Here is a 27,905-nt window from a genome sequence, read left to right as displayed (position 1 = left end):
CACTTTGGACACTCAGTAGCTGTAAAACACACACACACCCCAATTTATTCTATGAAGAAGTCACTTTGGACACTCAGTAGCTGTAAAACACACACACATCAATTTATTTTCAGGAGAAAAAAGGTCTTTATTTCACTATGGTTGGTTGCAAGAGAGAAAAGAAAAAAAAATCAAAACAAGCAGAACAATTATTTATTTTTTCTAACCTCAGGGCAGCCCAATATCCACCCTCCTTTTTTTGTGATATGTCATCTACAGTTCTATTTTTTACACATCCATATTTTTACTGTTGATCAGCACTTGACCAAATTTTGCAACTTGACTAAAATTTAAAGAAATAATTGTTTCAATTAACACAATTTCACGGGCTACACCAGCCTAAGATTTAGGGCTCTTTGAGTTTTAACAGGATGGGAAAAAAGGCAGTTTGTGTGGTTGGGGATATTTAAGTTGATTTCCAAACTGCCATACAGACAGACCCCCAGGTGTAATCTATCCATGCTAAAACTCTTATAAATTTCAATGGAATAAATATCTGCAAATTTATTACGAACAACTCTCTCTGCAGCTCTCTGTAACACTCTAAATGACACAGACACAACATCAGTGCAAATTGCAACAGTCTGCACGTTTCACAGATGATGTAACTCAGTAACAAACCCTCTGCTCCCAGAAACAGAGCAGCCCCAAAGTTCCACCTCTGAGGTAAACTCGTCCACGTGAGGAACTTTCACATTTTGTCATCTTTGTTCACCGTGCATTTAATATTCCGTTCTGACGAGGGGTGATCAGTAAATCCTCAGCAATTCCAGTGGACCACTGGATCCAGCTGTAAAAACAAGCTGCACCTGTGGATTTGTGCCACTCCCTGCCAGAGGGAGGGATTTTAGGGATAGGTCTGCATTTTCCTGAAGGTTGCATTGGTGATGCTGAGCCGGGTCAGCCTGGCCCCGTAATAATCGATGATGTAACTGGAGCCGTCGGAGGGGCCAACGATCTGCAAGAGAAAAAAAGAACCAAGACTTTTCAATATGAAGTGAAATATATACTTTGTGCTAATGTCTCAATTACTGCTAATTTTCCCATCATAAAATTAGTCATGCTTAATTAGTCAAACAGAAACTAGATTTATTTTGAAGTTATGCTGCAGTTTAACTGTTTTAGCGAGCGCTGTCTCAGAAGGAACATTTCCCCTGGGCTTCTAATCAACCAAATTAAACAGCCAGGCACTGGGACTCGGCTAATCCAAGGAGGATTTGAGGCACAAAACCAGCCTAACAAATGAGTGGGCTCCAAACCACTTTTCCTGAACAAAGGAGGGTCGGCAGCAGAGAATTAGGCTGATGACAAGTGTCTTTGAAATACTGAACAGGTAAGGAATGAAGAGGAGGAGGAAAGATCGTGGAGTTTTTGTTCTGGAAGTGCTAAATTGATGTGGAGTCACCAGGGAGATCAACAAGGAGAGATGAAAGATACTCTCAACTGGATCTGTTAAGTGCTCTGAGGCAGGATCACCGCAAGAGCAGAGAAAGGACTTTGAGAATGCACACAAAAGACAGATCCAAAGTGCACACTTTTAAAATATTTTCCTACAAACCCACAGAAACAACTCCCATACCCACAATGGATTTTGAGTTATCACAGCCGATTTGTAATTCATGCTAAATGGCTGCGCTGCAGAATAGAACAATTTGGCAATTTCATGATGTCACAAGATGTCACCCCAGCTGGGGATTTAACCCTCGTGAATCCCTCAGTCACAGCTCTCTGCTGATGAGGGGCTTGAATTTGCAGGAGAGGTGGAAAATGGAAGTGGCAGTGTCTTCTTTCATCAGCATAAAACACAGGCAAACACAGAACTTGAGGGCTCTGGGAGCAGCAGGATATCCCACGCTGAGTCCAACACTCTGCCTCACATAAAGAGGTTCTGACCACCTGAATTTATGGTGCTATGGCTTCCCAGCTATTCATTGTCAGTATTTATAGATGGCTAATCTAAGTGTTAATTCCAACAGCAAATATATTGATATTTTGTGTCTATATTCTACAACATCAATCTACAAACACAGCCAAAATAAACGTCTTGATTTTTCAATATCCAGTGGTTCTTAAGGCCAAAATGCTAACAAAGTGTTAGTAATCAAATCAAAGCTTTAAAAAACACAGATTTGTATCTTGTTTTGAAAGCCCTGCCTTACCTGCATTGAAATAAGTATGAAATCAATTAGGCTCCCAATTCCACAAAACCCTACAGTGCAGAACTTTAACAAACCTAAAAAAGAAAAGTAAAATTTAATGTAGCTTTAAGCAATCCCTGGGATTTCATCACTGGTGGCAATCACATCCAAACTCTCCCCTCACCCCACAAAATGTGTGTGTTCACATATATATATACATCTATCTAGAAGCAGACCTAAAGTTAAACTTCTTTAATTATTAGGGGAAAAAACCAAACTACATACTCATATTTCTACATCCTGAACACACTTTAAAGATTTTAAATATTAACAATTTTTTAACATCTAAATATTCTTAAAAAAGGAAAGGCAATAGTTGATAATCAGGTTACTGAAATATTCCTTTCACTGAGGCACAGACAAAAAAAAAAATCCCAATTTAAGCTGAAAAATTTACTTCTGAATAGAAAGAGACTTTCTACCACCTCATGAGTTGCAGCACATACTGATTTGATTTTCAGAACGTGCAACTTTGGTCCTTTGTATAATTTTTGTATTTTTGCTGAAATATGAATTTCTTTTGAATATATATTAAAAATATACAAACAATTTTTAACTGGTATTCAAAAATGTTTGGTTTTATACAAATAAATGAAAGATTAATAGAAAATATGTGGGAATAGCAACTGACAGATGAATGTTTTATTGGAAGTTGTCCTGCAAGGCAGACTTCATTTGGAAAATGCCTTCAGAAAAAGAGGCTGCCTTAATTTTTTTTTTTTAAATATTGATAGTTTCCTGTACAATGAATGTAATCCAGAGAGAACTATATGAGTATTGTTTCAGGGGAAGATGTAGGTTAATCCCCTCTCTCCAAAGCAGCAGTGTGTCCCACAAAGCACCTCCTCTCCCCCAGGGCTGTTCCTGAGGCTGCACAGGGAACAGAGGAGGGGAGGAGCTGCATTCCCTGCAGGAAGAGCATCCCAGTGCCTGGATTTGTCTGCCATGGAAGAGAAGCCCATGTGCATCCTCCCCTGTGAGGCCCTGGCACAGGTGCCCAGAGAAGCTGTGGCTGGATCCCTGCAAGTGTCCAGGTTGGATGGAGCTCTGCACAAGCTGATCCAGTGAAGGTGTCCCTGTCCCTGGAGCGTGCCAGCTGGGATTTCAGGAACCCAGCAGATTTCTTATCACTGCTGCAGCTCCACTTTACTTCAGGAATGGATGGAGGAAAACTGTTTCTGAACCTGGCATTTATTTCTGGAGTGCAGGGTAAAGTTGGCTTTTTTTCTTCCTCCTCACTTCCCTCCCTACAAGCAGATCACACTGAGAAAATAAACTGCTCTGAAGCACAGAGGGAAAAAAATAGTGTTGTTCTACAGTAATAACTCCTGGTTTGGTTCACAGTGTGTGGGAGAGGAAGAGGTTGCCTTCCTGATTTCTTTATACTCAATAGCTTGTTTGTATTTGTGAGCTCTTTAAACAAAAGAGAAGGGAAAAAAATAAACCAAAGAGCATTTACAGTCTTCGTTACACTTGCAAAAAAGATTTCAATGCCATTAACCTTTCTTAACCATTTTTTGCCAAAGCACAGATGACCTAAGAAATCCCTAATCAGCCACTTTAAAGGAATCCAATGGGTTGATTTTTATTCTTTTCTACTCTTACCTATTTGCTTTTCAAAAGATTGAAAATCTGGCTTTGGAAGAGTTTAATTTTAAATATTAACTCTGGCTACTGGCTACAGCATAATCCAGTAGGGTTAAAGCATTAGCCATAAAGAACTCCTACAAAAGAATTAAGGATTTATTAATCTGTATTACCACAATATATTAAAAATAATTACTGCAAATTATTTTTCCAAATCCAGTGGTACAAATAAATAATGCACCTTATTGACTGCTTTCAAAAATGTATCTTTTAGTGACACAGATGGACAAACTAAGTGCTAATTACAGAATCCCAGGGATAATAGACATGGGTGTTAATCAAGATTATAAAAAAGGACAGATAATGTCATTAAAAAGAGTTGGCATTTAATGGGCAGAAACTCAACATTTCTGGCTGAAGTGACAGCAACATATACAGCTTTTTCCACATCATTGCTCCATCCTATCTATACTTAAATTCACTCCCTTTGTCCAGCTCAGAAACAAGGCCAGTGAGGGCAGTTCTGTCATAATAAGGTATTTCCATCACTTAAAAGCCAGTGGCACCATCATCCTGGGAATGAGGTCCTAAAAACCAGAGAGAGGTTTTATTAGAAGTTTCAGCTTCTGCAGAATTGTTATTAATACCATGAGTTATCTTGAAGGTGTGCATTTGCCAGAATAAATTCCATCTCCCAAAACACCAGGTTTACTGTAAAATCTGTCCACTTTTTTCCTGGTGATGTCAAGTCTCATTTAAGGCTGGCACATGAGGCAAAGCCACTTCTGCTCCAGTGCCTCACAAAAAAATGCTGCGATAAAACATCAATGCAAAGCAAAACTTTGAGCAGCAATAACCAATTTGCTTATTAGGATTTTATCTGCTGGACACTACATCTCCATTTGTCATCACTCCAACAGAAAAGGAGGCTGAGGATAATGCATCACTTTGTCTCACTTGACCATGAAGTAAGGATTCTAGTTTTTAATATTAAAACTGTGACTGTCAGCCTTCATTACTCAAAATAAGAGTATATACATACAAGTCAGTCATAAGAATGATCAAAGAAAAAAATAAGGAATAAACTTACCTAATGCAGGATATCCTAGATAAAATCTATCTGCTCCCAACCATCCAAGAAATAAGGACAGAGCCACTGCCACTTTGTAGGAGTATCCATTTCTGCCAAAAGAAACAAGCAGTGTAGATAATGACTGCAAAATATATCCACTCATACTTTTGACTGTTAAAGTAGTGACTCATTTTCCTGCTGCTCTGGTTTAAAAAAAAAAAAAAACAAAAAAAACCACACAGACTTGTTATTTATCTTCAATTAACGGCCATGGAATTGATAATGTTAAGCTTTCAAACTGGGAAAGCATCCTCCATAAAGGAACCTCAGCTGCTGCAACCCAACTGTACTCTTGCAGAATACAGATTATTCTGAAAATAAATGATGATTTCTTGTCAAGACATAATTCAGTTGCTGATCCGTCCCCAGCTTCACAGAGCAGCTCCTAACAGTTCAGCCCCACTGAGACAAGCCCAGGAAGGCAGGAGGTGTGTGAATACTGTCTGCAGGCATTAGTCTCACACGCAGCCAAATGGAGAGGAACAGGACAGGCAGGTGAGATGTCAGCAGAGACAGTAATTGCCACGAGATCTGAAGGAGAAATGAACCATGGCCACCGGCTGAAGAAGCTGCAGGAAGGATTCAACAAAAAGAGTAAGTCTTGGATTCACTCATTACACTGTAAATGGCACAAAGTCACAATGAAAAGAACTGTTGACAGCACAAAGATGCACGGGGGTAGAGAGGCACTCTCAAGTTAAGCTTCCCATGGTTAGTCATACAAAATAAACAGATAGAACAGACTTCTTCAGACTTATCCTAATTGGAACCATTCCTGCCAACAGCTGGAGCCATGCAGCCACCAAACCACCTGTTAGTGCAGTCCCTGCTGGAGAACCTTGCACTAATAAGGGAGCTAAAAACATATCACCCTCCATGCTGGAACTGCTGCCTCGGCAAACAGCGAGCTCCTGAACAGCAAACCCAAATGTAATTAGAACTGAAAAATATTCAGTAATTCACTGTTTTGATACGTGCACCACTACATGCCAGCAATTATTTAACAGGCCCAAATTAAACTCTTGGTTGACAGTTGAATAAAACAGTCTCAAAAAGACAGTAGCTGACAAAAGTCCAAGCACTTTTATTAAGCATTTTCAATGCCAAGTAGAGACATACCTTTTTTGCTTATTATCTAAATTTGCTGACTTTAAAACCTAATGGCAACATTAAGTGATTAAACCGTGACTTTTACCTCAGCATTTGTTACTTGGTGTTTATTAGCAACCCAGAACACACAGGGCATTCCTGGAACCTAATGTAACGTAAATTATCATCTTTAGAACTGTCTTGTTTCCACTGTAAAGAACACTAATGGGTTTATTTAAAACTTGAGGTAAACTGTTGGAAATTGTTTATCAACTACAAAGTGTCAACAGCCCTCCAAGGACACTAAAGCATAAAAAGAGTTGTTACATAAAAAATGGGAACACGGTTTAATTTTGCTCCTGATCACAGCTAGCAATAAACTGAGCCCTTGCCTGTGCACCGAGATGCTTCTGAAAGCACAACAGTTTCTGCAACCTCATCAACATCAAACTGACGGGCAGAAGGAATCCAGTATGAAGGGGAAGCATGAGAGCACTGCAACAAACAAGGCTGCATCTACTCTGGTGTTTCTTTTGCCTCACTCCTTCAGACAAAAACATGCACAAGGAGTAAACCAGTGAGTAGGAAAATGACACATCCTGGGCATCTGAAGGAATTTCTACAATTGGGTAAAAAAGATGCAATTTCTTGTCAGTTCCTCTTTTGATTTTCTCTTGCTTCTCAGCCTCATCCAACCTTTATTTCTTCTGTGTGCATTTCTTCCAGCTGCCATGTTAAAAACTTTTCCTCCCAGCTCTTCCACAGCAGTTGACAAGAGCAGGTGCTGCTGTAGGTTGCTCTTTCAGGGTCTCCTGGCCCTGCTCAAAGACTTGTCCACACAGAACCCCGTGAATTTCATTCCATGGCCTCCTTCCCTGGAATGGCAACACTTGAACAATGGACATTTCAACTCTGCAGCAGCAGGGCCTGCACATATTAAGTAAAATATATGATAATGCCAACCTGGGGGATTCTAGAATTTGGCCAAAAAATAAGATCTACCTCCAAAACATCAGATTAAAGCCAAACCTAAGCAATCTTGACTCCCAGTACTTCTTTGTTGGAACAACCTTACAAGCTTTTCCTTGATTTATTACTAGGGTACCTAAACTTTTAACACATTCACTCACACAAACATGGAACATCTCCTGGTCTTGCTCTAAAATAACTGGACCCCAGAACTTAGTCAAAACTAAATTACAGTTTTGGCTAAGGACAACTTGCTGATTTGTCCTTCACAAAAGCTGGTGATGGAGATTCACCTGCTGTTCCCATGCTGGGATAATCCTGCCATGGGAAGATGCCTTCTCAAACTAATTTTCTGACTAAATGATGTGCAGTTATTTCTACAATTACAGTTCCTACCAAAACTCAGTACAATGATGAAAAATCTCCAAAAAGCAGTAGAAAAGGCAGGGCAATTGTTGCAATAGTAAGCTGGAGGTTCCTGCTTAAAACAATATTTCTAACACTTAGGTAACATTCAAAGTGCCTCATAAAAGGTCTGCCAGTGACTGGACCACTTTTTAAATAAGTGTACAGATGAAGGATGGTGATATTAATCTTGCTGCCATTTTTTACTGGTTTTAGGACATTATGAAGGACACTCTTGTATAACTCTATCTATGTTCACAGTTGTATTTTATTGGAATTTTCAGTCCGAAAAGGGTTCTCTTCTCTTTCTGCCATACCAGCAGTTGTGGGACTGGAAAAGTCACAACAAGTTCTATTGGCAGTGTAACCATTGATTATTCATTATAAATAGTAGTCATGTTAAGTAACAAATACTGTAAGAAGGAAGACATTTCTCTGCCTACAGACCTGGATTTTAATAAATAAATGTAAAGAAAAGCTACCTTTAAAAGGTGTTTCTAGAAAATATACTAAACCAAAAATATATGTACACAAAAAAATCTCCAAACATAGGAACTACCATCTAATCTAAGGAGGAGGCAATTTCACTAAACTAGTATAGCTCATCTTCTCCTCAGCCCCCATCACAGATGGGACTGAAACACAATTGTTTCTGGACAAAAATGTGACTGACGTCTACTTTGCTGGCATTTAAATCTGATTAGATGTAATCATATGTTTTCTTCAGTTTGCTGAGCTTTGACTGCTGAGAAGACTAAATACAGAGAAAATATTTATGAAACTAAGAGGCAGAGCTGTACTTCTGAGTTAGGCAAATTACTGAGCAGCAAGTAGCACATCAGAGTAATCTGCCCACTAGAGTGATAGGGAGGTATCCAGTACTACTGGAGTTTAAATTCCCAAAGATTCCAGTAGGATAAAAGAGAAAGATTCCAGTGTGAATCCCAGAAAAAGAGGAAACAAATGGTAGTGGACAGGTGCTGGCTGATCATTAGCAGTGGCCACTTGGAACATTTATTGGTATCCAGAGCTCTCCATCACTCACAATGTGCTTTACAAAAAGGAGGTCCTTCATTCATGTACCAGAAACAGGCTCTTAAAGACACGGTGGACTGGATTAAAGACAAAAGTTGTTTCAAAATAGAGAACGGTTTCTGGTATAGATTTTGGGGGGAACTGCAGAGATCCTGAAGCTCCCCTAAAATTCATGCATCATAGAACTTCAGCTGCAGCTACAGGCACACTTTAAACTGGCATGAAGCACTGAGCAGCACAGCCCTGTCCAGCCCTCCTTTGTCCTCTCTGTTTTATCCTTGAGTCACCCTCATCCCTGCGCTGGCAGGAGCACTCAAAGCCACTGTACTGTGACTCAAATTGGGGAACTGATCCAAGGCAGCTCAGATCCAGGGCAGCTCCCTGATGTCCTGGGGTTTGTCAGGGAAGGGGATGGAGGGTGTCCCCAACAGCTCCTTCCAGCAACTGTGCTGATTTTAAGCACACGTGAAGTGTGGCCTCAGCATTTGGAGCAAAATTTTGCCAAGCTGAAGTACGAAGTAAAGCAAAGGTAAAAGAATAAAGTAAAGCAAAGACACAAACATAACTAAACAACAAAGAAAATGTACAGACAAACAGATTTCCCTATGAAAATGCACATTCCCTATGCATATTTAGAGTGACCTGGTCTAGTGGAAGGCGTCCCTGGCCATGGCAGGGGGATGGAATGAGATGGGCTTTAACCCAACCCAACCCTTGCCATGACCCTGTGTTGCATCCTTGTAGTGTTTATTAGAGGATTAACTACTGGGCAAAATGTGCATGGTTCTGTCTTACTTCCTATTTTCCTTCTGCCAACACATGATACAATTTTGGACAAACTTCCGTTTTTCAGAACCAAAGAGTACTCACACATTGCGACACTCAATGGGCTTGTAAAATCCAACTTCATGTCCCGTAAAGACTTTCTCTATGCCAAGGTGATCTTTGCAAGTAATATTTGGTGCTGGCAGGCATTGAACTGAGGACAAAAAATGATTTGATATTAAGCAGTAACTAACACTCCAAGCAGTTTTCTGGCTACACACAAGCGAAATAAATTTCTACTGTGCAACAGTCTTGATACAAAGCACAGTTCACACACAATTACTTGTTTAAAGTATTTTTTAATCCAGTCCTACCACTAACTTGCAGTTTCCCTTTGCTACATTTTAAGCAAAATATACAAACCTAATTGCTGCCCCAGTTCTGTGGTAATTTCCACTCTGGCTTCAATATGAGTCAATGAGAAATCTGAAGCTGACATACAGAAAACATTTTCATCATGAGAACACTCAAATACTGGAACCAGTTGCCCAGAGAAGTCATGCCATCACCATCCCTGGAGGTTTTCAAGGTCTGCCTGCACAAAGCCCCGGGCAACCTGGTTGGAATTCAGTGCCAACACTCCTTGGAGCAGGAGGCTGGACTGTGCAACTTCCTGAAGGGTCTCTCTACCCAAATTATTCCATTTTTCTTGACTTTAAGGGGAATCAAAGTGGAAATAACAGCAGAAAGTCACACCTGCTAAAGTTTGCAGTATATTACCAGAATATTAGTACTCTCCAATGCTATAGTCTGTTGTTTTAAAGGAAAAAAATTCTGTCCTTTACCCATTTTTTATCAGCTTTCAGTACTTGTGAGTCCTGTTGGTTAATTCCAACAAAACTGCAAGGTTTAACATTCCTTCCAGATTTTCCAGTAATGCACACAAGAGATGGATTTTTTTAATGCCTATCCATATTGCATAGGGCCAAAAAATGAAATAAGATTGAGTTATGTGTGGACTTAACTGCTATAAAATCTTACATGGATTTTATACCCCATCCCTGGAAGTGTCCAGGGCCAGGTTAAACAGGGCTTGGAGCAGCCTGGGATAGTGAAAGTTGTCCCTGCCTATGGCAGAGGGTGAAATGACATGATCTTTAAAGTCCCCTCCAACCCAAATCATTCCATGATGCCACTGATCATTGTGCCTAATCTAAGGCAATTACAAAAATAAGCATTATTTCTTGCAAAGCAAATTCAGAAATGAAGTTTTTTCCATTATTAGAATAAACCCAGCACAGTTAAAATATAGGTACAGGAAAGGCCACAGTTTTCTTCTCAGTGTCACTCCAAAGATTCCAAACCTTCTACTCAATGACATCACTTTGCTGCTTTGAATTAAACCCCTGTTTGTCTGGGTGAGGGATCACACAAAGCGATCAGAAATTGTAGTGCTTCAAGTATGATCCAGAAATTAACTTTTTATTACTTAGGTAATACTGAAAATAAGCAATTCAAATACTGTGAGGACAATCTAAACACTTAGATTGTGTGTGTGTGTGTATGTGTAAAAATGCTACACAAAGAAACAGTGTTAATTAATTCAGAACTTGTTCTACTCTGAAGCTTATCTCCTGTTCAAAAGTGCAGTGTATTAAATACAACCACATGGTAATTAGTTAAACAACTGATAATCTTGAGTTATGATCAATCTCAAACTGTGCAGTATTTTTTATGGTCTCTGACTGCCCATTTATAGTCAGGGACACAATGTTAAAATGATGAAAAGAACTGAAGAAAACTTTATTTAAAGGATCCATTGTGCAAAGTATTTACATCCAGTGGCTGAAATTATTTGGAAAACCTTCACTATCCCAGAAGCACTTATAGGAAGCAAAATATGAACACACATGAATTTTGTGGACTCCCCATCCTGGCAGTGTCCCAGGCCAGGTTGGACAGGGCTTGGAGCAGCCTGGGATAGTGGAAGATGTCCCTGCCATGGCAGGGGTGGCACTAGATGAGGTTTAAGGTCCCTTCCAACACAAACCCTTCTGTAATTCCATGATTTTAAATCAGGGGTGCACATAAAGAGAACTTGCTGTGCTATCAAACACAGACCATTTATTTCAATGCCTGGGAACATCAAAGAAGTTAAGCACAGGTAGGAAAATAAGTAATCAAGTTTTGAATTTTTCTGTTGTGCTCTGAAGTATGTCAGAACTGAACATCAAATAAATGTGCTTTCAAAATAGAGCCTCCCAAAACCTGGTGATGATGGAAGGCACTATGTTGCCTTAAGAAAAAAAAAAACAAACTAAAAATTAGAAGATTTTGAAGGCTGTTCTGTGACATGTCAATTCTTTTAATAATTATATGCAAAATCAGTATGACAGGAATGGTTTGTTTTAATCACAGTGGTGCAGGACAGAGCCTAAAGGGTGTAACATACATTGAAGAGATTTACCAGAAACCTCACTTACAAAAGTACCAATCACAAACAGTGTATTTATTCCTGTTTAGTAAAGCACCCAATCCACACAAGTGTTTTGGGCTTTCACACTAATGATATTACTAATCCCATCTTTTATAAAGCTCATCAAGTAGATACACAAATGGGTAAATTGAACACTTCCTCAGAAAAAAATAAAAACATAGTTAATCAATATATAAGTTAGAAATCCTTACCATATGCTGTGTGATTTGTGCAATTCATTGGTTCTTGTGTGCTATTGTCTATTTTAGGCTCATCACACATATATGTTCAGGTAATTGAGGAAAACAGTTCTCATATCAAACACTACAACAGGTTTAACAGTAATTTATTCCACCCTCTTTAAACCCCGAGGATTTAAGATGCACCTTGATGTTGGTGCCTACCCATCCTCCAGAAGAGGAGCAGCACATTACCATGCAGCAAATCTGCTAATCCAATTTAATACACCAATATATCGCATAAGCCCCACGTTTAATTAGTGCTGCAGTCAGCACTACCTAAAGGAACTATAATATTTATCAGTCACAGCCTCTGTATTTGGAGGCAACAAGGTAGCACACGCCTCATCTGGTCTTGCTCCCTCATTTAAATATCACAGTGCCTTGAAATTGAGGCATTTGGTTGAGGAAATTTAATATACGGGAACACACAAAATTCAACGAACCCGTAAAAATGAGCATCTGAAAACGCCAGGAATTTGGTGCAGGAACAAACTGACTTCAAGAGGTCTCAACTCCCACAGCCAAGTAAAGCAGGAGATGAAGCAAGCTTTTCCAAGATTTGCTTTCCTGACACTTTTGATCATCAAAAACTGTCAGCTGCCATCAACCAACATGTTCTGGGGAGGGCAAGAGGTGCCTTGGAGAGCCAGGAGCCTCACACCTCCTGCTCCTCAGAGCTGTGCAGGGCACAGAAACACATTATTTCCTGAAAAAATGGCAAAGTCTCCACGTCTCGCTCCTGCAAAGAATAAATAAGGGGGAGTGGTGGCACAGCAGGCTCTCTCATCCCATGGCAATCGATCTGAAGGACATCCCAAGCACGCACTGGGGCACACACCAGAAATCACAAAATTAATTAGGTTGGAAAAGCCCTCTGAGACCATCGAGTCCAACCTGTGACTGATGCTCTCCTTGTCACCCAGATCAGGGCACTGAGTGCCACAGCCAGTCCTTCCTTGGACACCTCCAGGGATCCCTGGGCAGCCCCTTCCAATGCCTAATCAGCTTTTTTTGGGAAAAACTTCCCCCTGATATCCAGCCTGAACAATCCCCCGGCGCAGCTTGAGGCCGTGTCCTCAATTCCCGCACCCTGAGGAGCCCTGTCCCGCTCCTGCCAGCCGAGACCCCCTCGGGGCTCCCACCCTGAGCCTTTCCCCGACCCCCCACGCCTTGCCCGGCACCTCACGGTCCCCACCGCCCCTTCCCCTCCCCACAAGCGATGCCTCCCCTCACACCGGGCCCACCGCCACAACGACCGCCCCTGATCCGACCCCGGCCCAGCTCAGGATATTGCCCCAGCCGCAGCTCCTCGCACTTGAGCGGCGGCTCCGAGCCCGCTGCTCCCTCCAGGGCTGCGAACCAGAAGAGAAGCAGCACCAGCGCCTCAGCCGCGCCGCTCCGCGCGGCCATGACGGGACCGCCGCCGCCGTCAGCTGACCCGGGGAGGAGCGGAGCGGCCCCGCCGCGGGGAGAGCCCGCGCTGGCTGCGGGGAGAAACAGAGAGGGATCCCGAGGTGTTCGTGGCTTGCTGAGAGTACGGGTTAGGCTTTTTGGGGAGCTTAAGGGGGTTTTTGAGTGATGAGGGGGTGACCTTATCAAATATGGCGGGCGAGGCCGCGCTGAGGGCAGAGCGCGCCCTCACTCAAGATGGCGCTGGCAGGGCCCGGCGCTGGGACGGGCGGGGTGGCGCCCCGAGTAAAGATGGCCGCGCCCGCCGCCGGCACCGGCCTGCGCTTGCCCGCACTTAAGATGTCGGGTGTGAGGGCCCGCGGTGCGGCGTGGGGATGGTGGGGACCCGTGAGGAGCCCTGAGGCGGCTCCCGCAGCGGGGCTGGGGCCGCTCCGGGTGCTGGCATCGCGGGCAGGACTCGCCCTGAACCGAACGGCGGGGCCGGGTGAGGTGAACCCTCCCCGCTCTTCCAAACACCCACGCTATAGCATTGGTCCACCCGGCGACATCGCACCTCTGGGTGTCCCCGCTGGTGTCTGGAGTTTGCTGGGGACTAGAGAAATGTGTTGAGAAAGCCCAGCAGAAATTAAAGGCGTGACCCGATAACATAACCAAACCTGGTTAACCCAGACTGGCGCATCGCCTGTCATCCAGGTGAGCCTGGTGTGCTGACAGTGTGCAGTGTCCAGCAGTCGGATTACAGAAATGTTTTGAAAATCTTACCCTATTTTCACATAAAACTGCATTGTTTAAAATGCTCTTTATTTCAGTTTTTAAACGGATACCAGATTCCTGCAGCAGGCAAGCTTTTCATCGCATTTGCTCTTCACAAGGTATTTTGTGGTGATTACAAACCTTTCCCTATTCTCACTAACGTGACAGTTATTTATTGTTTTTCTGTTGTGGTTATTTCAGGTTTCTCTGGTGTTTGAAGGCATCAGTTTTCCACTTATGAACTGCTAAGAGATCCTGCAGTGTTTACAGGAGATGGAGAAGTCCTTCGGATTAAATACACCCAGGAAAGGCAACACCATTGTCCCAAGTTTACATCTGCTCAAGAAGTGTTTCCTGAAAAACAAGTAGGGACCTAAAAACTGGAAAACCAAACCTAAAAAGCTGGAAAAGCAACTCTGAAATAGTACTGAGGAGAACATCATCACTACCCATCCTTTCTGGAAGCCTTTTGTGTTTCCTGGGCATTATTTCGGTGCTTGTCTGGTGACTTGTCTGGAGCCTGTCAGTACCAAAGAGGGCACCAGATATTCCAAGAATCCGTGGAAACGTGGATTTAAAACGTGTGGATGGCTGACAAAGAGCTCAGCCAGCGATGTGAAATATTGCCATCTAACAGCTTTTGGGGAGATTTTGCATAAACTGAATTGGCAGCCTGGAGTTCAGCAGGCAAAGTATGCAAATGAAAATTGATACTCCTCTCAGCGAGTGGAAGCGAAAGGGCAGGGCCGGAGCGCGCTCCGGGATGAACTCAGCCCTGGGAGATGGAGACGGAGGTGCACTGATGGGAAAAGTGCCCGGCTCTTCTGTCTGCGGCGCGTCCCTCGCGCGGATAAATACACCGCTCGCTGTTCGTCACTGTCAGGAAAATTGTCACTTCTCACCAGCGCCACATTAATTAAAAGTGAGAGTTAGGGCCGGGGAGCCGAGCGCTCGGAATCCTTTGGAAGGGGGATGGAGCGGTGAGTTCTTGAGCCTGTCATGAGCTCCGGGGCGACTGCTGCCGCTCAGTGAAACCAAACGGGAGCCAGAACGAGGGGAAATCAATCTGAACTCATGAGAAATTGATTTCCAAACCTCGTTACCCCGTTCAGCCAACGGGGCCGTGTAAGGTCAGGGCTCGTGAAACGGTGTAGCAGAATAAAAATTGTATTTATCGACTTTAATTTGACTATTTTATGTGTGTGTGTACAATTTTAGGAAGTCAGAAAGCAGACTAATGTACAGGTTTCAGAAAATACACACAGTTCACACAATTAATTTCAGCTAAAATGGTGCCTGCTCACTATTTTGTGCCTAGCAGGAGGAGAATTTTGTTTTTATTGCCATCCTGGGCAACGTTCTGTGTCTTGGAAGCCACAGTGACATTGTGTGTTTTGGGGTGCTGTGTGGGAAGTCTTGCAATCCCTTTACTCCATCCAAGTTTTCCTATGTTTTTTTGCCATTCCCTTCTGAGAAGTGGTGGGGGCTGCGCTGCTGAGGCCGAGCAGAGCATATTATTATATAAATATTATTATACCCATAGTATTGTACACACTTCACCCAAGGGTCCAAAGGGAACGGAGCCCTCGCACCAAGCCGGCTCTACGTGCCCCTCTGTAGGGAGTTCAAAACACAGAACCACAGAGTATCACTGACTCTGGACACCGACGTGCTGCAAATAAGCGAAAAACAACCTTTTCCACAATACTCACACGCGCGGCTTGCCTTCACTGGGGAGCCTGGAGGCCACACGGCACATCCAAACTACGGCGGGTCAGGCTCACCTGGAAACAGACTAAAAAGTTAATTTCGGCTGCGAAACGCCAGCGCTGCACTTCCCGCGGCCGCCGGAGCCCGTGTCCCGCCGGAGCGCTGCCCCCGCGGCGCCGGGAGGGGCCGAGGCCCGGCCGTCCCTCGGGAGGCGGCTCTCCCGCCGCGCCGCCCCGGCTTCCTGCGCCGCAGGTGAGCCGGGATCGCCCCTCGCTTCCCGCTTCCGCCCAGGTGAGCGCCGGCGGCCATCCCGCCGCTGCTCCCGGCATCCCGAGCTCCCCGCATCCCGCATCCCGCCCGCAGGTACCGCGTCCGCCCCGGGCATGGCACGGATGGGGTGGGTGAGGTGGGAGGGGGGCACGGGCGGTCGGCGTGGACCGCTGCAGGAGTGGATTCCCCTTCGGACACGGCCGTGTGGATCAGCGGGTGAGATGTGTGCGTAAAGATACAAAGGGGAGAGAAACCTGCGTTTGTCTGTGACAAGTGTTCCAGCCGGCCAAGAGGATGGAGGTGGGCTCTGCCTGCTGGTGCCAAGCAATAGTACAAGAGGCAGTGGGTAGAAACTGATGCCCAGGAAGTTGCGCCTGGATGTGAGGATGAACTTCTTCCCTGTGCGGGTGACAGAGCGCTGGAATTGATTGTCCAGGGAGGGTGTGGATTTTCTCTAACTGGGATTCCAGAACCATCTGGACTCAATCCTGTACCTGGTGCTCAGAGGTGGCCTGAGCAGGGAGGTTGGACCAGATGACCCGACTGTGTTTCCTTCCAACCTGACCCATCCTGGAATTCTCAGAGAGTTTCCAACCATCTCCTGCTTCCAGAGCCAGACCTGTGAACAGCAGCTTGACCAGTCTAGCCACGGCCAAGGGGTACCAGCCTGCACTCATCAGAGACCCCCCTGGGAAAGCCCTTCTGGCACCAGGGACCTCGACAAGTCCCTGACACCCCAGTAAAGACAGGGCAGGGCTGAGTGATCCCCGACGGCAGCCAAGGGCTCTCCATGGCACTGGAGTCATCCTGATGTTGTGGTGTTGTGCAGTTTCTGTTGCTCGGAGAGGCTGGCTCAGGGTGAGGAGAGAAGTAACACACCTGTTGCAACACTTCCCATCAAGTGCCTGTCAGTCCAGAGATTCTTAGCAGAGCAGGTTTTGACTTTGTTTACGAGTGGTTAATGGGAAAACAGTTCTTCCGCATTCCTTTTTGATTTGTGACCCTTGGAAGTTCAGCGTAGTTCCAGGTCTAACAGCTCTGTTCCCCGTGATGTGATTTGTTAGTTGTGTACACTGTCATCGAAGTACCTAGGATTTATTGAGAATGACAGTATTTAGATACTGGAAACGAGTTTTCCATGAGAACAGGCTTCAGAGACCATGATTTTGCTTGGTGGAGAGCAGCTTTGGCATGAGCTGTGCTTCTGTCAGACAGCAGAGAACCCACACTGGTGCTTCCCTGGAGGCTGAAGTCCACAGGAATTCAGGTTCTGCTTGCTGAAGTTACCGTGCCTGGAGAGTGAGTGAGGCTCCTCTTGTCTCACAGGTGCAGAGTGCTGTGTTTTCTTCACTTTCCTCCTCCTGTAGTCACTAATCATGTGTAAAACTCAGCCTGCCCACGCAGTATTTTCTTTATTTTTAACAATATTTAGCTGCACCTTACTGATAATAATACAATAATTACTGCACCTTGGAGATGTGTGGTGTATCAGCGTTCAGGTACTCACAGGAGTATTCAAATTTTTTCCTTCTTTCAAGTGCCTGGAGCAGTCAGTGTATGCTCAGCAGCATTTTTGTAAATCCTGCAGCATTGCACAGGGCAGAGGTGGTTTCAGAGGAAAGGTGTGTATGTGCTATGCTTGGTCTGACTGAATTTTTCTGTACAGTATAAGTAAAACTGAGCAAAACACGTGGTAGAAAAGTGTTTTTTCATAGTATGGAGTCACTTGACGGCATGTAAACTATAAAATTTTGGCTATCTGAAGTTCAGCTGATGGCATGTCAGGACAATTTAGGATTAAGATCACACTAACAAATGCTGTGTTTCCTTGCTTTTGCTTTTCTCAACTTTTAGACTGAAATTTTCCAAGTCAGAGGTCTCTGTGATGAGGAGGATGATATGCACTGTATTAGTCACTCATCATAACAGGGCCAGGAAAAATTCCAGCTGCCTTAGTGCAGAAAGGTGACTTTGGATTGGGATGAGCCCTTTGGCTGCTAAGGCTGGTTGTGTTAGAAGCCTTTGAGAAACAGCAGCAGTTAGTTAGGCACCTGTGGGTTTTACTATCCCCAAAGGTTCCAGCCAGGCTGAGTGGGGAGAACATCCCGTAAGGCTGGACTTTTCCTGGAGGGATGCAGGTTGTCGGAGGCAAGGTTGAAGGACGTGGGGCAGAGGTGGTTGTGGATGGGTGGGGAAAAACGAGCAGAAGAATCTCTGCTGGCTGAACTCCAGCAGCAAAGCCCTCAATTTCCAGCTTCCAGCAGCCCTTTGTGGAGGGCAGCTGTTTGCCAAGGCTGCTGGTGGGATGTTTGGATGCTGTGCTCTCCTCTGGCTCTGGGATGTGCCGGGGCCGAGGGCTCCATGTCAGTGGCAGGGGGGTGATGGCAGTGGAAGACTTGAACCTTTCAGCTCTTCTGATGACCCTCTGCTGGCACCAGCATGGGGGAATTCCTTTTTCCTTCTGCTGCTTTTGAAGAAGATCCAAGTCTCGGGATTTCTTAGAAAACCTTCTGAAGCTTTCCCACTCCCTCGGATGCGTTGGGTTCAGCTCTCAGAAGTGAAGACAGTGGAACCCCAGCTGGATGCTGTCCTGGGGTTACAAAACACTCAACCTCCTGAAATTCATAATTTTGTCGATGATTTTATGGTTATGTTGGAAGTTGTGACGTAAATGTTGAACTGAGGTTTTCCAATAAGATAAATAAGCATCCATTGGAGACTGGAGCTGGGATGTGGAGTGCATGAACTGATTTTAACAGGACAAAGCAAAGTGTTCTGGATCATTCTTCAAAATTAATGCCTAGGAATGGACTTTCTAATGTATCAACTGTTTGCTGACACTCTGCCTGGACTTAAAGTGTATTTGGAAAGTGTTTAATGATAAATTGTTTGGGCTCTTAAACACAGAGATCAATAATACATGGAGCTGTGAGTTTCTCTGGTGCCCAAAAGCAGGTCTTAGAGACCAGTCCTCAATTATCCATGACTTGAAAACTCTAAATTAGTTTGTATTTTCAGGGATCCCTTCACACCAGAAGGAGCTGTTTGCTTTAATTTTTTCCTCCCCACTCTCTTATGGAAGAAAGGAGAATAAAGAAATACTGAGTGTGATTTTAACATATTGTACCAAAAAAAAAAAATCACTAAGAAGCACTGCAAGCTGTCTGGAGGGCAGCTCTGATCACGAGAAACCCCAAAATGCTGTGTAAACTTGAACTGTTATTCAACCACCTGAGATCCACTTGGGCATCCACAGGCACAAGTGGCTCTTAGGGACACTTGGAGCAGCTCAAGCAAGAAGCTGAAACTTTCTTTAATCTTTTTTTTTTTTTTTCCCTCCTGTTTTGTACCTCCTTCTCCAGGGAACTTCTGCCTCGATGGAGCCAAGATCTATTACCTCTAATTCTTCTCCTTAAATTTAAATCTCCAATTTTCTCGGGTCAGCCCCCACTGGATAATTGCTGTTGTTACACCCTCGGCAAAGGAAAAAAGATGAATTTTGGGGATGGTTAGCTCAGGACTTGGAGGCTGTTTTGGAATGGGGATGGGCTCAGAGCTGACTGGGCACAAAGCTCACCCCACCAAAACACTAAGGATTCTTTCTGAGTGTTTAGCTCCCTGTTCCAGCTCACTGTGGGATCAGATGGGAAATGGAAAGGGAAGAATAAATGCACAAAAGAGGGCTGGGGAGCTGGACCAGCCTCTTGGCTTTGGCTCTTGGGTGGGCATGGTGCTGTCAAGTTGTCATTATTTCCTGCCATGCTGGATTTCTTCTCTGGGTTTAATCTCTTCCTCTCCCCACTGCTGGTTTAAAGGTATTTCAAGCCACTTTTCCTTGCAGGTTTTATTTTCCATGCCTTTCTCCTTTTAGTTCGCTCGCTTTCCTCTTTTAACTGCTGATGAGAGGTAGAAAAACAGAGGAAAGCGAACGGAGGGAAGTTAAACCGGGAAGAAAGAACAAATTTCCATATTCTTTGTCCTGATTTGTTAAGGTTCATGCTGTATTTTCAGTCGAGGAGGTTAAGTTTTGTCTTCTGGGTTTGATGAAGACTCAGGAGTGTGTAAGGAAATGGTGTTTTCATCTGCTCTTCAGAATCAGCTCTCAGCACAGAATCAAAGGCTGCTGTGCTCTTAGAAGTGTTTTACTTCGAATGGAAAAGAAAATAAAGCTGCAGCACTTCCAAAAGTGCAGATGCATTCCTGAAAATCTTTCAGGGGGTTGTATGGCTTTGCTGCTTCAACTCTTGCTACAAGTTTGATTTAAAATGGCCTCCTAAATCTGTTAGGAGTCTTGCAAAGAGACTCATTCTGCCTGGCCCTGGGTGGAAACCACACAAAGCCGCCGAGCTCTGCAGGAATTCCTGCAGGAGCCAGAGCTGCTGGGATATGCACAGGAAAGAGTGCATAAATCTGAAATTGTGGTTTGTGACACGCCTCCATCCACTTCTTTTTTCCAATTAGGTAAATCAGCTTAACCTGACTCTGCAGGAGAAGGAATGCTACTCACCTGCATAATTAATATTTTGGTAATTGTAACAGTGTCGTAGAATTCCAGATGTTTTCAGTGTGAGCAGAGAGAGTGTCAGAGGCAGGGCTGAAAGGATCAGAGGTCCTGCTGGGAGAGAGCCCCTGGAATGTGCTTACCCTGGTGTCACGTTCACCATATGACCCTTGCTCCTCTTGAACTGCAAGACTGAAAAAGAAATAAAAAGCTTTTATGTAGAGAGTATGGCTAGTCTTGTTCCAAAATAATTCCAAATATATTATTCTGAAATTACACACTTATGTACTGGATAGAATTAAAATTATGTAAATTGTGCTGTTAAATGGCTGGCTTTTTTCAGAGGAGCTTGTACTAAGTGAAGGAAACTTGTTTGGTAGAGCTGCCTTGATAGATTTCAGAATGACAGGCTCCACATCAACTTAATAACATGCAAGCAAGGGTACAAATTTATCATCTCTGCTAGTTGTAAGTCTGTTGTTTTTATACTGCCATCTAGGCTTCAGCCCCTGTTGGAGACCTGTTCTCTTTGGCACTATGGAGGAGCTTCAGGGTAAAGGATATTCTGCTCCTTAAAAGCTTAATAAAGGATATTTTGCTGTTCATGTGCGTAGAAAAGAGAAAGGCAAACACCTGCAGGAGAAGAGAACAGGCTTCCTTCACCTGTTGTAAATCAGGCTGTGGTTAGAACAGACCTTCCTCAGGAATGTGTTGGAACAGGGATTAATATGCCAGATTTTGTGCTTTAATTCTGTGCTGTGCCATGAGTGAACTTCACTGTTTTATGGGGAAACACAAAGTTTCATCTATATTGCCATCCACAATGTTGGAATACTGTCTGAAGAATGCCATCTAGAAATGATCAGATGGAGAGTGTCTTCTAAATAATAGGCAGATTATAGCTCTGTATATATCTGTGAAGATCACAACTTTAATGTCAATATTCAAAATAATTTGGTTGAATGTGTCTGTCTCAGTTTTCCTTTTCAGTTTTTTTTTTCATAACCTGCATTTGTATTCATGTTTGGAAGAGTTGTTCATATTCCTTCCTGTGTGTGAAAGGAAAGCATGTGGAACAAGGAAAAATTTTTGGATGTGCTGAGGCTATGTAGAGAGCTTTGTTAAATACTTGGCGTAAACAACAGGGGTAGTATTATTTTTTTTATTAAATTTCTTGTAGTTAGCGTGGTATTATTGCCCTTATCAAATGTTATTGATCTGTTTAGATTTATCATTAATTAATTTGTTTGTTTTTTTTTTTTAAATCTCAGCCAGGTTATTCTGATCAATTCCAAAACCACCCCTCAACATGCCCGAAAATCCAGCAGCAGGTACGTGGTCTGAAAATACTTCATTTTTGCTGAGCACTGAGCAAAGCAGCTCCATTGCTAACCTGGCCTGGTTTGTGGTGCAGATAAGCAGCAGGTGCTGCAGATCCTGGATCGGCTGCAGGCGAAGCTGCAGGAGAGAAGGGATTCCCAGCACCAGGAAAACCTGGCTGTGCTACGAAACACCCTCAGGAGCCCCTTGTTCAACCAGATCCTGACTCTCCAGCAATCCATCAAGCAGCTGAAGGAACAAGTGAGTGTGAAATTACTGCTGTTGGTGTGATGGTAACTCCGGGCCAGTGGAACTTGGATCAGCACGTGTAGGCGTGTGTTAACGAGGGCGCTCTCGTTAATAAGCTGTGACGGGGTGCTCGTGAGTGTTGGGCCTTTTTTTAGTTCTGTCTGCAGAGGCACTGCTGAAATGAGAAGTGGTTTTGCAACCAGGAGGTCATGGGGCAACGTGCTTTGAAAGGGATGCAGGACAGGCAGGGTTGTGTTGGAAAAAAACATCTGGAAAAGACATCAGCTCCAGTGTTTGCAGTCCTGAACAGTGTTGGAACTGGGATCCTTTGTTTTTCACTGGAGCTAAGTGCTGTTTGTCAGCTCACTGGCAGCATTTTTTCCTCCCTAAAAGACAGCATCACTTAGTTCCTGCTAATTTTTACAAGAATGCTTAACCTGCTTTGGCAAGTAAAGTGTAGAAAACCCAGCCTGAAGGTTTGCCAAGCTCTGATGCAGCTGTACCCAAGCGAGTTTTAAAATGACTTGGCTTTAGCAGAGGTTGGAACTTCTGTGGTTTGGTTTGTAAAGCCAAGTGACACTTGATTTTGTGGACATGGGCATGGACAGGTCTCACCCTGCAGCTGAGTTAAAATCATCAGCAAACTGAAAACCAGGGAGTGACCAGCAGGGTGGGTGTCAGGGGGACAAGGCTGTCCCTTGCCAGGTGTATTGCAGGTGTTCCTGCCTGGTGGTGGCTGTGCCATGCATTATCCCCCCTTCCCAAGTTCCTACAGGTGCTGCATCCCTTCCTTCCAAGGCTTGGATGCACATCTGCAGGCTGTTAAACAATCGTATGAAAAAGCAAATGTATCTAAGAAGTGACTGTGACATAGTGGGGTTTGTATTTGGAATGTTCAGAATTCTCATATCTAGAACATTGAGGTTTTCTTGAAATTCTGTTTAAGCATGGGCAGCTTCATTCAGGATGGGATTTTCCAGTTTTTGTCACACTGGGAATATTTTTCATTTCTTCATTATCAGTGAGGACTAGAAGTGCAAGTTCCAGCAGAGATAACACGTTCAGGGGTAGTTTGTACCCTAGACCCTCCTTGGGGAGGGGATAATACAAACCAGGCCTCAGGCTCCTGAATGACTCAAAATACTTGAATTTTTGTGCCAAAATTCTGCATAGGTTTCCCTAACAGTTGCAGCAGTGCTTGAGAGCCTCTTTAGTGTTTGGTGCTTTTGCATGTGTTGTTTCTGGAATACCAGGGTGAAAAGAGGGTAAGGAGCACGGGCAGAGGAGAAACAGGAAAGAAACAATGAAAAATGAGTGGAGTAGAAACACAGCTGAAACATTCAGGGAAATCCTGAAAAACGTTTAAATTTGATATGGTAGCTTGGTTATAGATTATATATCAACACTGCCTGATTTATACAGGTGAGTATTTTTGTGTGAATGGGCATACATGAACACAGGTGTTTTGTTCCTTGTGCAGCCTGCACATAAAATAGTATTTATGGAAAACCCTTCTTTTGTTTTCAGTAGCTTTTCCACACCTTTGTTCATTTTTAACAGCTCAATTACATGCCTCCTGACCGCTCGGTGGATTTTGATTTTACCAAGAGGGGGCTCTTGGTGTTTGCTGACAAATCAGTCACTGCTGGGACACCTTGCACATCACCTGGACCCAGAGCATCAGCCTTCACTCCAAACCTGGCAGTTAATGAATTTAACATGATCATCCAGCAAATGGCAAAGGTAAGGCTCTAAGGTTTAGCAAACCAAACGTTTTTTTTCATTTTGGAGCATTTCACGCTGCTTTTTTTGTTGTGTGGCTGGAAGGGTGGTGCCTCCTGACCAGGAGAGAGTAGAAATGTTGAGAACTTTTCCCTCTGGAAGATAATGTCAGCAATAGGAAGTGGCTTGGTGGCTTGCTTTGTTTTTCTAACTTCCATTGCCAATTTTCTGTTTTACTTTCTACCAAACACACCAACGTAGTAAGGAAGTTTCAGCTGCCAGAAAACATTTTTGGTGTTTGATGACACTTAATTGAAAATGGACATTTTCAGCTGAAAGTTGTTTTGATGGAGGCACTTGTTTATCAAGTACATTTTAAATTGGAAATGTACCAACTTTTTGAACAGTGCAGAGGATTAAAAAAAAATAGCATGTAATATTTTATTTAACTCTTTATTTAGTATGTCTTAACTTCGCCAGGCAGATGCAGATGTACCAAATTCCCTAAGAATTTGTACAGGTGCAGACATCCACCCACGTGGGATTGGCATTTATACCACAAATGTATTGTTCTGTGTTATTTTGAACCACTAATTTAATTGCTTAGTCATGCCTTTCTATATTAAGTAACTGTTGCTAATTGACTACCTTAATGTAGCTGTAATATTTTGAGCATTACTCTTCTCATTAGTGTGTCATTAACTCATCAGAGATAAGATTTAGCAGTAAAGGCTGCACATTATTTGGAATAAAAGATCTGTGATAGCAGTGCATTCTCCCAGTAATATTTCCCAGTAAACAACCCCAGTAATTTTTTGTTAGAACTGAAAAACAGGCAGTTGCAAAAGCAAACTTTTTTTAGCATTAAGTGTGAAGCTGCAGGGAGGGGGAGGAAATTAATTTCTTTATTTAAAAGCTGCAGCCTTTTGAATGCACCCCTAAAAATCAGCATTAAAACAAGGGGAGCCAAAAGACAAGTAATTTAGTTTAGCTGTACAGCATTTCCAGAAATCCCAAATATATTGCTCTAGACAGGACTTCGTTCATAGTTTTCATCCAGTTTGGAATTCATCTCATAATGTGAATGAAGTGTGAAAGCAGCTCTTAAATTCCCTGAGGTTTCAGAACCTCAGAGTGCTTGCATATCCAATACATTGCCATATTAAAAATAATAAATGGAGGAGCTTTTATAGAAATAACATATTCAGTATTTTGCCTTTGTTTGGTCTTAGGAGGAGAATAATTCTCCCAGTGTTCATAAATTTTCAACTAGCTTATTCTGTTGCATTGAAAATTAGTAAATCATTTTATCTTCTGTTTTATTAGGGAAGACAAATAGAATCAATAACGATTGATAAACCTTCTGTTGGAGGTCTGGGATTTAGTGTGGTTGCCCTTAAAAATCCCAGCCTGGGAGAAGTTGGTATCTTTGTCAAGGAAGTCCAGCCAGGAAGCATAGCTGACAGGTGAGATCTTCATAATTGTGTTGGAAAATTGTATTTTCCGTGGAGGGAAAAGTCATGACCTTCAGGTTGAAAACTCAATCAGAATAACATGTTTGTCTGGGTTATCTGGTGGGATATTTTGGTGGTGGTATCTTGAATTCTGGCTTTTCAGCTGAAAGAGACTCATGTTTTGAGGATCAGGTTTTCAGATGAGTTTTAAATATCCGAGCCATTCATAAATGGAATTTCCAGAAATCATGACTCACTTTGGAGAATCTTGAGTCCTGATTAAAAAAACAAGAGTAAACTCAGAAAAGAATACAAAGAAAATAAAAATTAGATTCCGTTTTAATTTTTATGTGCTGTGTCCCTGAAAGATTTTTTTTTTCCCTTTATTTATGTGCCTCTGACAATGCCCTATTTATAGTTGGTTTTACTGTTTGTTTCCTGTGTAAACTTAGATCCACTCCTCCCAACAGATCCCTGCACAGATGTCATCATAGAATCGAGGCTTCAGGCAGTTTCCTCCTGTATTGTCTGTGGGTTTTCACCCAACAACAAAAGGCAGAGCAATCCTTTAAAAATAAAACGCGATTGTAAAACCACAAGAGTTGGCATGAGACAAACGCAGTGCTTGGAATTATGTCTCAAGAAAAAAATGTGTCTAGATTTCAAGTCACTGGTGTCACTTTTTAAATAACACATGTCAGGAAGTGCCAACACAGGATGACAAAAAGAGTGGGGAGAGGTTGGAATGATAATGGCGATGGGCCCGCAGAGAACACACCAGAGAACACTTAAAGAAAAGCATATTAAGGCTCTTTCAAAGTGGAGACAGATGGACTGATCCGGATGTCAAAGGAGGGTGAATATCTCACTTTAGGATTTGATGACCTGCTGCTCACTTTCTTTGATGAGAGAATCTGAAATATGGTTAGTGCTCGAAGAAAGTGATTTCTGGGAAACATCTTAAACATGGCACGATAAAAGGGAAGTCTCAAATGCCTTAGTTAAGATGTGCAGTTATATTGTTTCGGAGTTTATAAATTTCCCCAGCATGCTTCCCATTTTGCTTCTGAGACAAGATCTCCTGGAGACTTTTTTGGATTCCTACAGAGCTTTGAAGGCAGTGTCTGTCTATGTAACAGTTTGGTCTCGTGCTCAGAATGAATATTTAACAAAGGAGATGAGTGATGGTTTCTCTCTTGTCACAAATCTAAATTCATCACTGGGGTGAATTAACTGTGAAATTTACATTATCTCAAGGTAGCAACTGAACTGCGTGTTGCTCCAAGAAAGTTTCACGTCTGAAGCTTGATACTATAAATTTTAAGTAAAATACAAATATGCAGCACATCAATCTTTAGAGTAAATAGTGATACAAAACAGCATCAAAGCCTGAGTTGTGGGTTCTTAGAGATGGCATTGTGTAGTGCTAAACACAATGGAGAATAGTTCCTAGTTCATTGTGTAACTACAAAAATACTTTTGTCAGCCTAGTAGTTCAGTATCATCAAGAAAGTATAAGGGAATTGCAATTAAATTTTGCATAGAAGCAAAGTAAAGAAGTGAGCAAATTTCTGTACCCTGACAAAGCTGGAGCAAAAAGTGGCTGGGCAGTTTGGAGCAGTGTGGATGGAATGGAGTGTGTAAGCTGGTGAAGGCACCCTAATAAGCAGATTTTTAAAGCACATAAACATTTAACCCTGCACAACTGCCTGTTTTCCCTGTTCACATTTTAGTTACAGGAGCCTGATGTGAAGTCACTGTGCTGCATTAAAAAATTGCTTTCAATGTTTTGTTAAGGGATCAAAGACTGAGGGAAAATGACCACATACTGGCCATTAATTGCACGCCATTGGATCAGAACATTTCCCATCAGCACGCCATTGCCCTCCTCCAGCAATCCACAGGATCCCTGCATCTGGTGGTGGCTCGGGAGCCACTTCAAGGGAACAGCAGAACTGCCTTATTAAGTGATGTAAATCCACCTGAGACTGTGAGTTGCTGTAATACTGTCAAAATCAGATTTTGAGCTGGGCTGGGTATTTTTTTTTTTCCCCCATGGCTCTGAGGTGTTTGTGTTAGCAAGTTTTACATAGAGGGGTTTTTTTCCTTTAATCAGATTTTATATGGGATGACATTTCATTGAGGCTCACCGTGCAGTAAGCACAGAGCTCCCGTTGCAAAGCTGCGTGGTGGAGTTGTTATAAAACAGATCCTGGGTTTTGATGGGATAGCAGAAGCTTTAGTAGATCACCATATTCTTATCAGCACGGTCTGTTCAGCACAGGCTGGATGAAGCATTTTATGAGAATACCCAGCTGAAACCTACTTGTGCTCAGCAATTAAAGATGCTCTGATTACCTCTTAAAAGTAAAAGTAAACATAACCTGCCATGAGCACTGCTTGGAATAGCCCAACCAATTTAAACTGGCACTGCTCACACCAAAAAGCCTTGTCTCTGTTTTAAAAAACAAACACAATTTTTCTGTTAAAGAACCTCTCAATCCCTGTTTATTTATCAGCTTGGTTTTTGGTGTTTTGTTTTTTTTTGTTTTTTTTTTTTTTTTTTTTTTTTTTTTTTC

General features: G+C 43.0%; 2 protein-coding genes and 1 long non-coding RNA gene across 4 annotated transcripts in view; 2 read left to right on the top strand and 1 right to left on the bottom strand.

Moving 5' to 3' along the window:
• Window positions 1-109: 109 nt before the first annotated feature.
• Window positions 110-13,491, bottom strand: TM2D1 (TM2 domain containing 1). The gene is made up of 6 exons (XM_041421671.1): window positions 13,229-13,491; window positions 11,908-11,981; window positions 9,325-9,433; window positions 4,915-5,006; window positions 2,199-2,272; window positions 110-997 (listed from the first exon to the last, which is right to left on the bottom strand). Exons 1-6 carry the CDS (start codon window positions 13,345-13,347, stop codon window positions 887-889), a joined length of 579 nt encoding a protein of 192 aa, XP_041277605.1. The 5' UTR covers window positions 13,348-13,491; the 3' UTR covers window positions 110-886.
• On the top strand, window positions 13,385-15,259 carry LOC121345115. 2 transcript variants are annotated; one of them, XR_005953925.1, is made up of 3 exons: window positions 13,385-13,471; window positions 14,157-14,219; window positions 14,302-15,259. It is a non-coding gene; the product is annotated as an uncharacterized LOC121345115 (long non-coding RNA). The 2 variants fall into 2 exon arrangements; XR_005953926.1 differs by having other exon boundaries at window positions 13,387-13,477.
• Window positions 15,260-21,890: 6,631 nt separating this feature from the next.
• The window catches only part of PATJ (PATJ crumbs cell polarity complex component), a 132,115-nt gene continuing 126,100 nt past the window's right edge, over window positions 21,891-27,905 (top strand). Inside the window, 5 exon segments of the mRNA XM_041421570.1 lie at window positions 21,891-21,912; window positions 21,996-22,162; window positions 23,711-23,893; window positions 25,199-25,338; window positions 27,124-27,316. Of these exon segments, the coding sequence (XP_041277504.1) occupies window positions 21,891-21,912; window positions 21,996-22,162; window positions 23,711-23,893; window positions 25,199-25,338; window positions 27,124-27,316 (705 nt within the window).

Source organism: Onychostruthus taczanowskii, unplaced genomic scaffold, assembly GCF_017590055.1.
Source record: "Onychostruthus taczanowskii isolate IOZ18803 unplaced genomic scaffold, ASM1759005v1 scaffold7, whole genome shotgun sequence".
Classification (NCBI taxonomy): domain Eukaryota; kingdom Metazoa; phylum Chordata; class Aves; order Passeriformes; family Passeridae; genus Onychostruthus; species Onychostruthus taczanowskii.
This window is presented reverse-complemented; position numbering and strand designations above follow the sequence as displayed.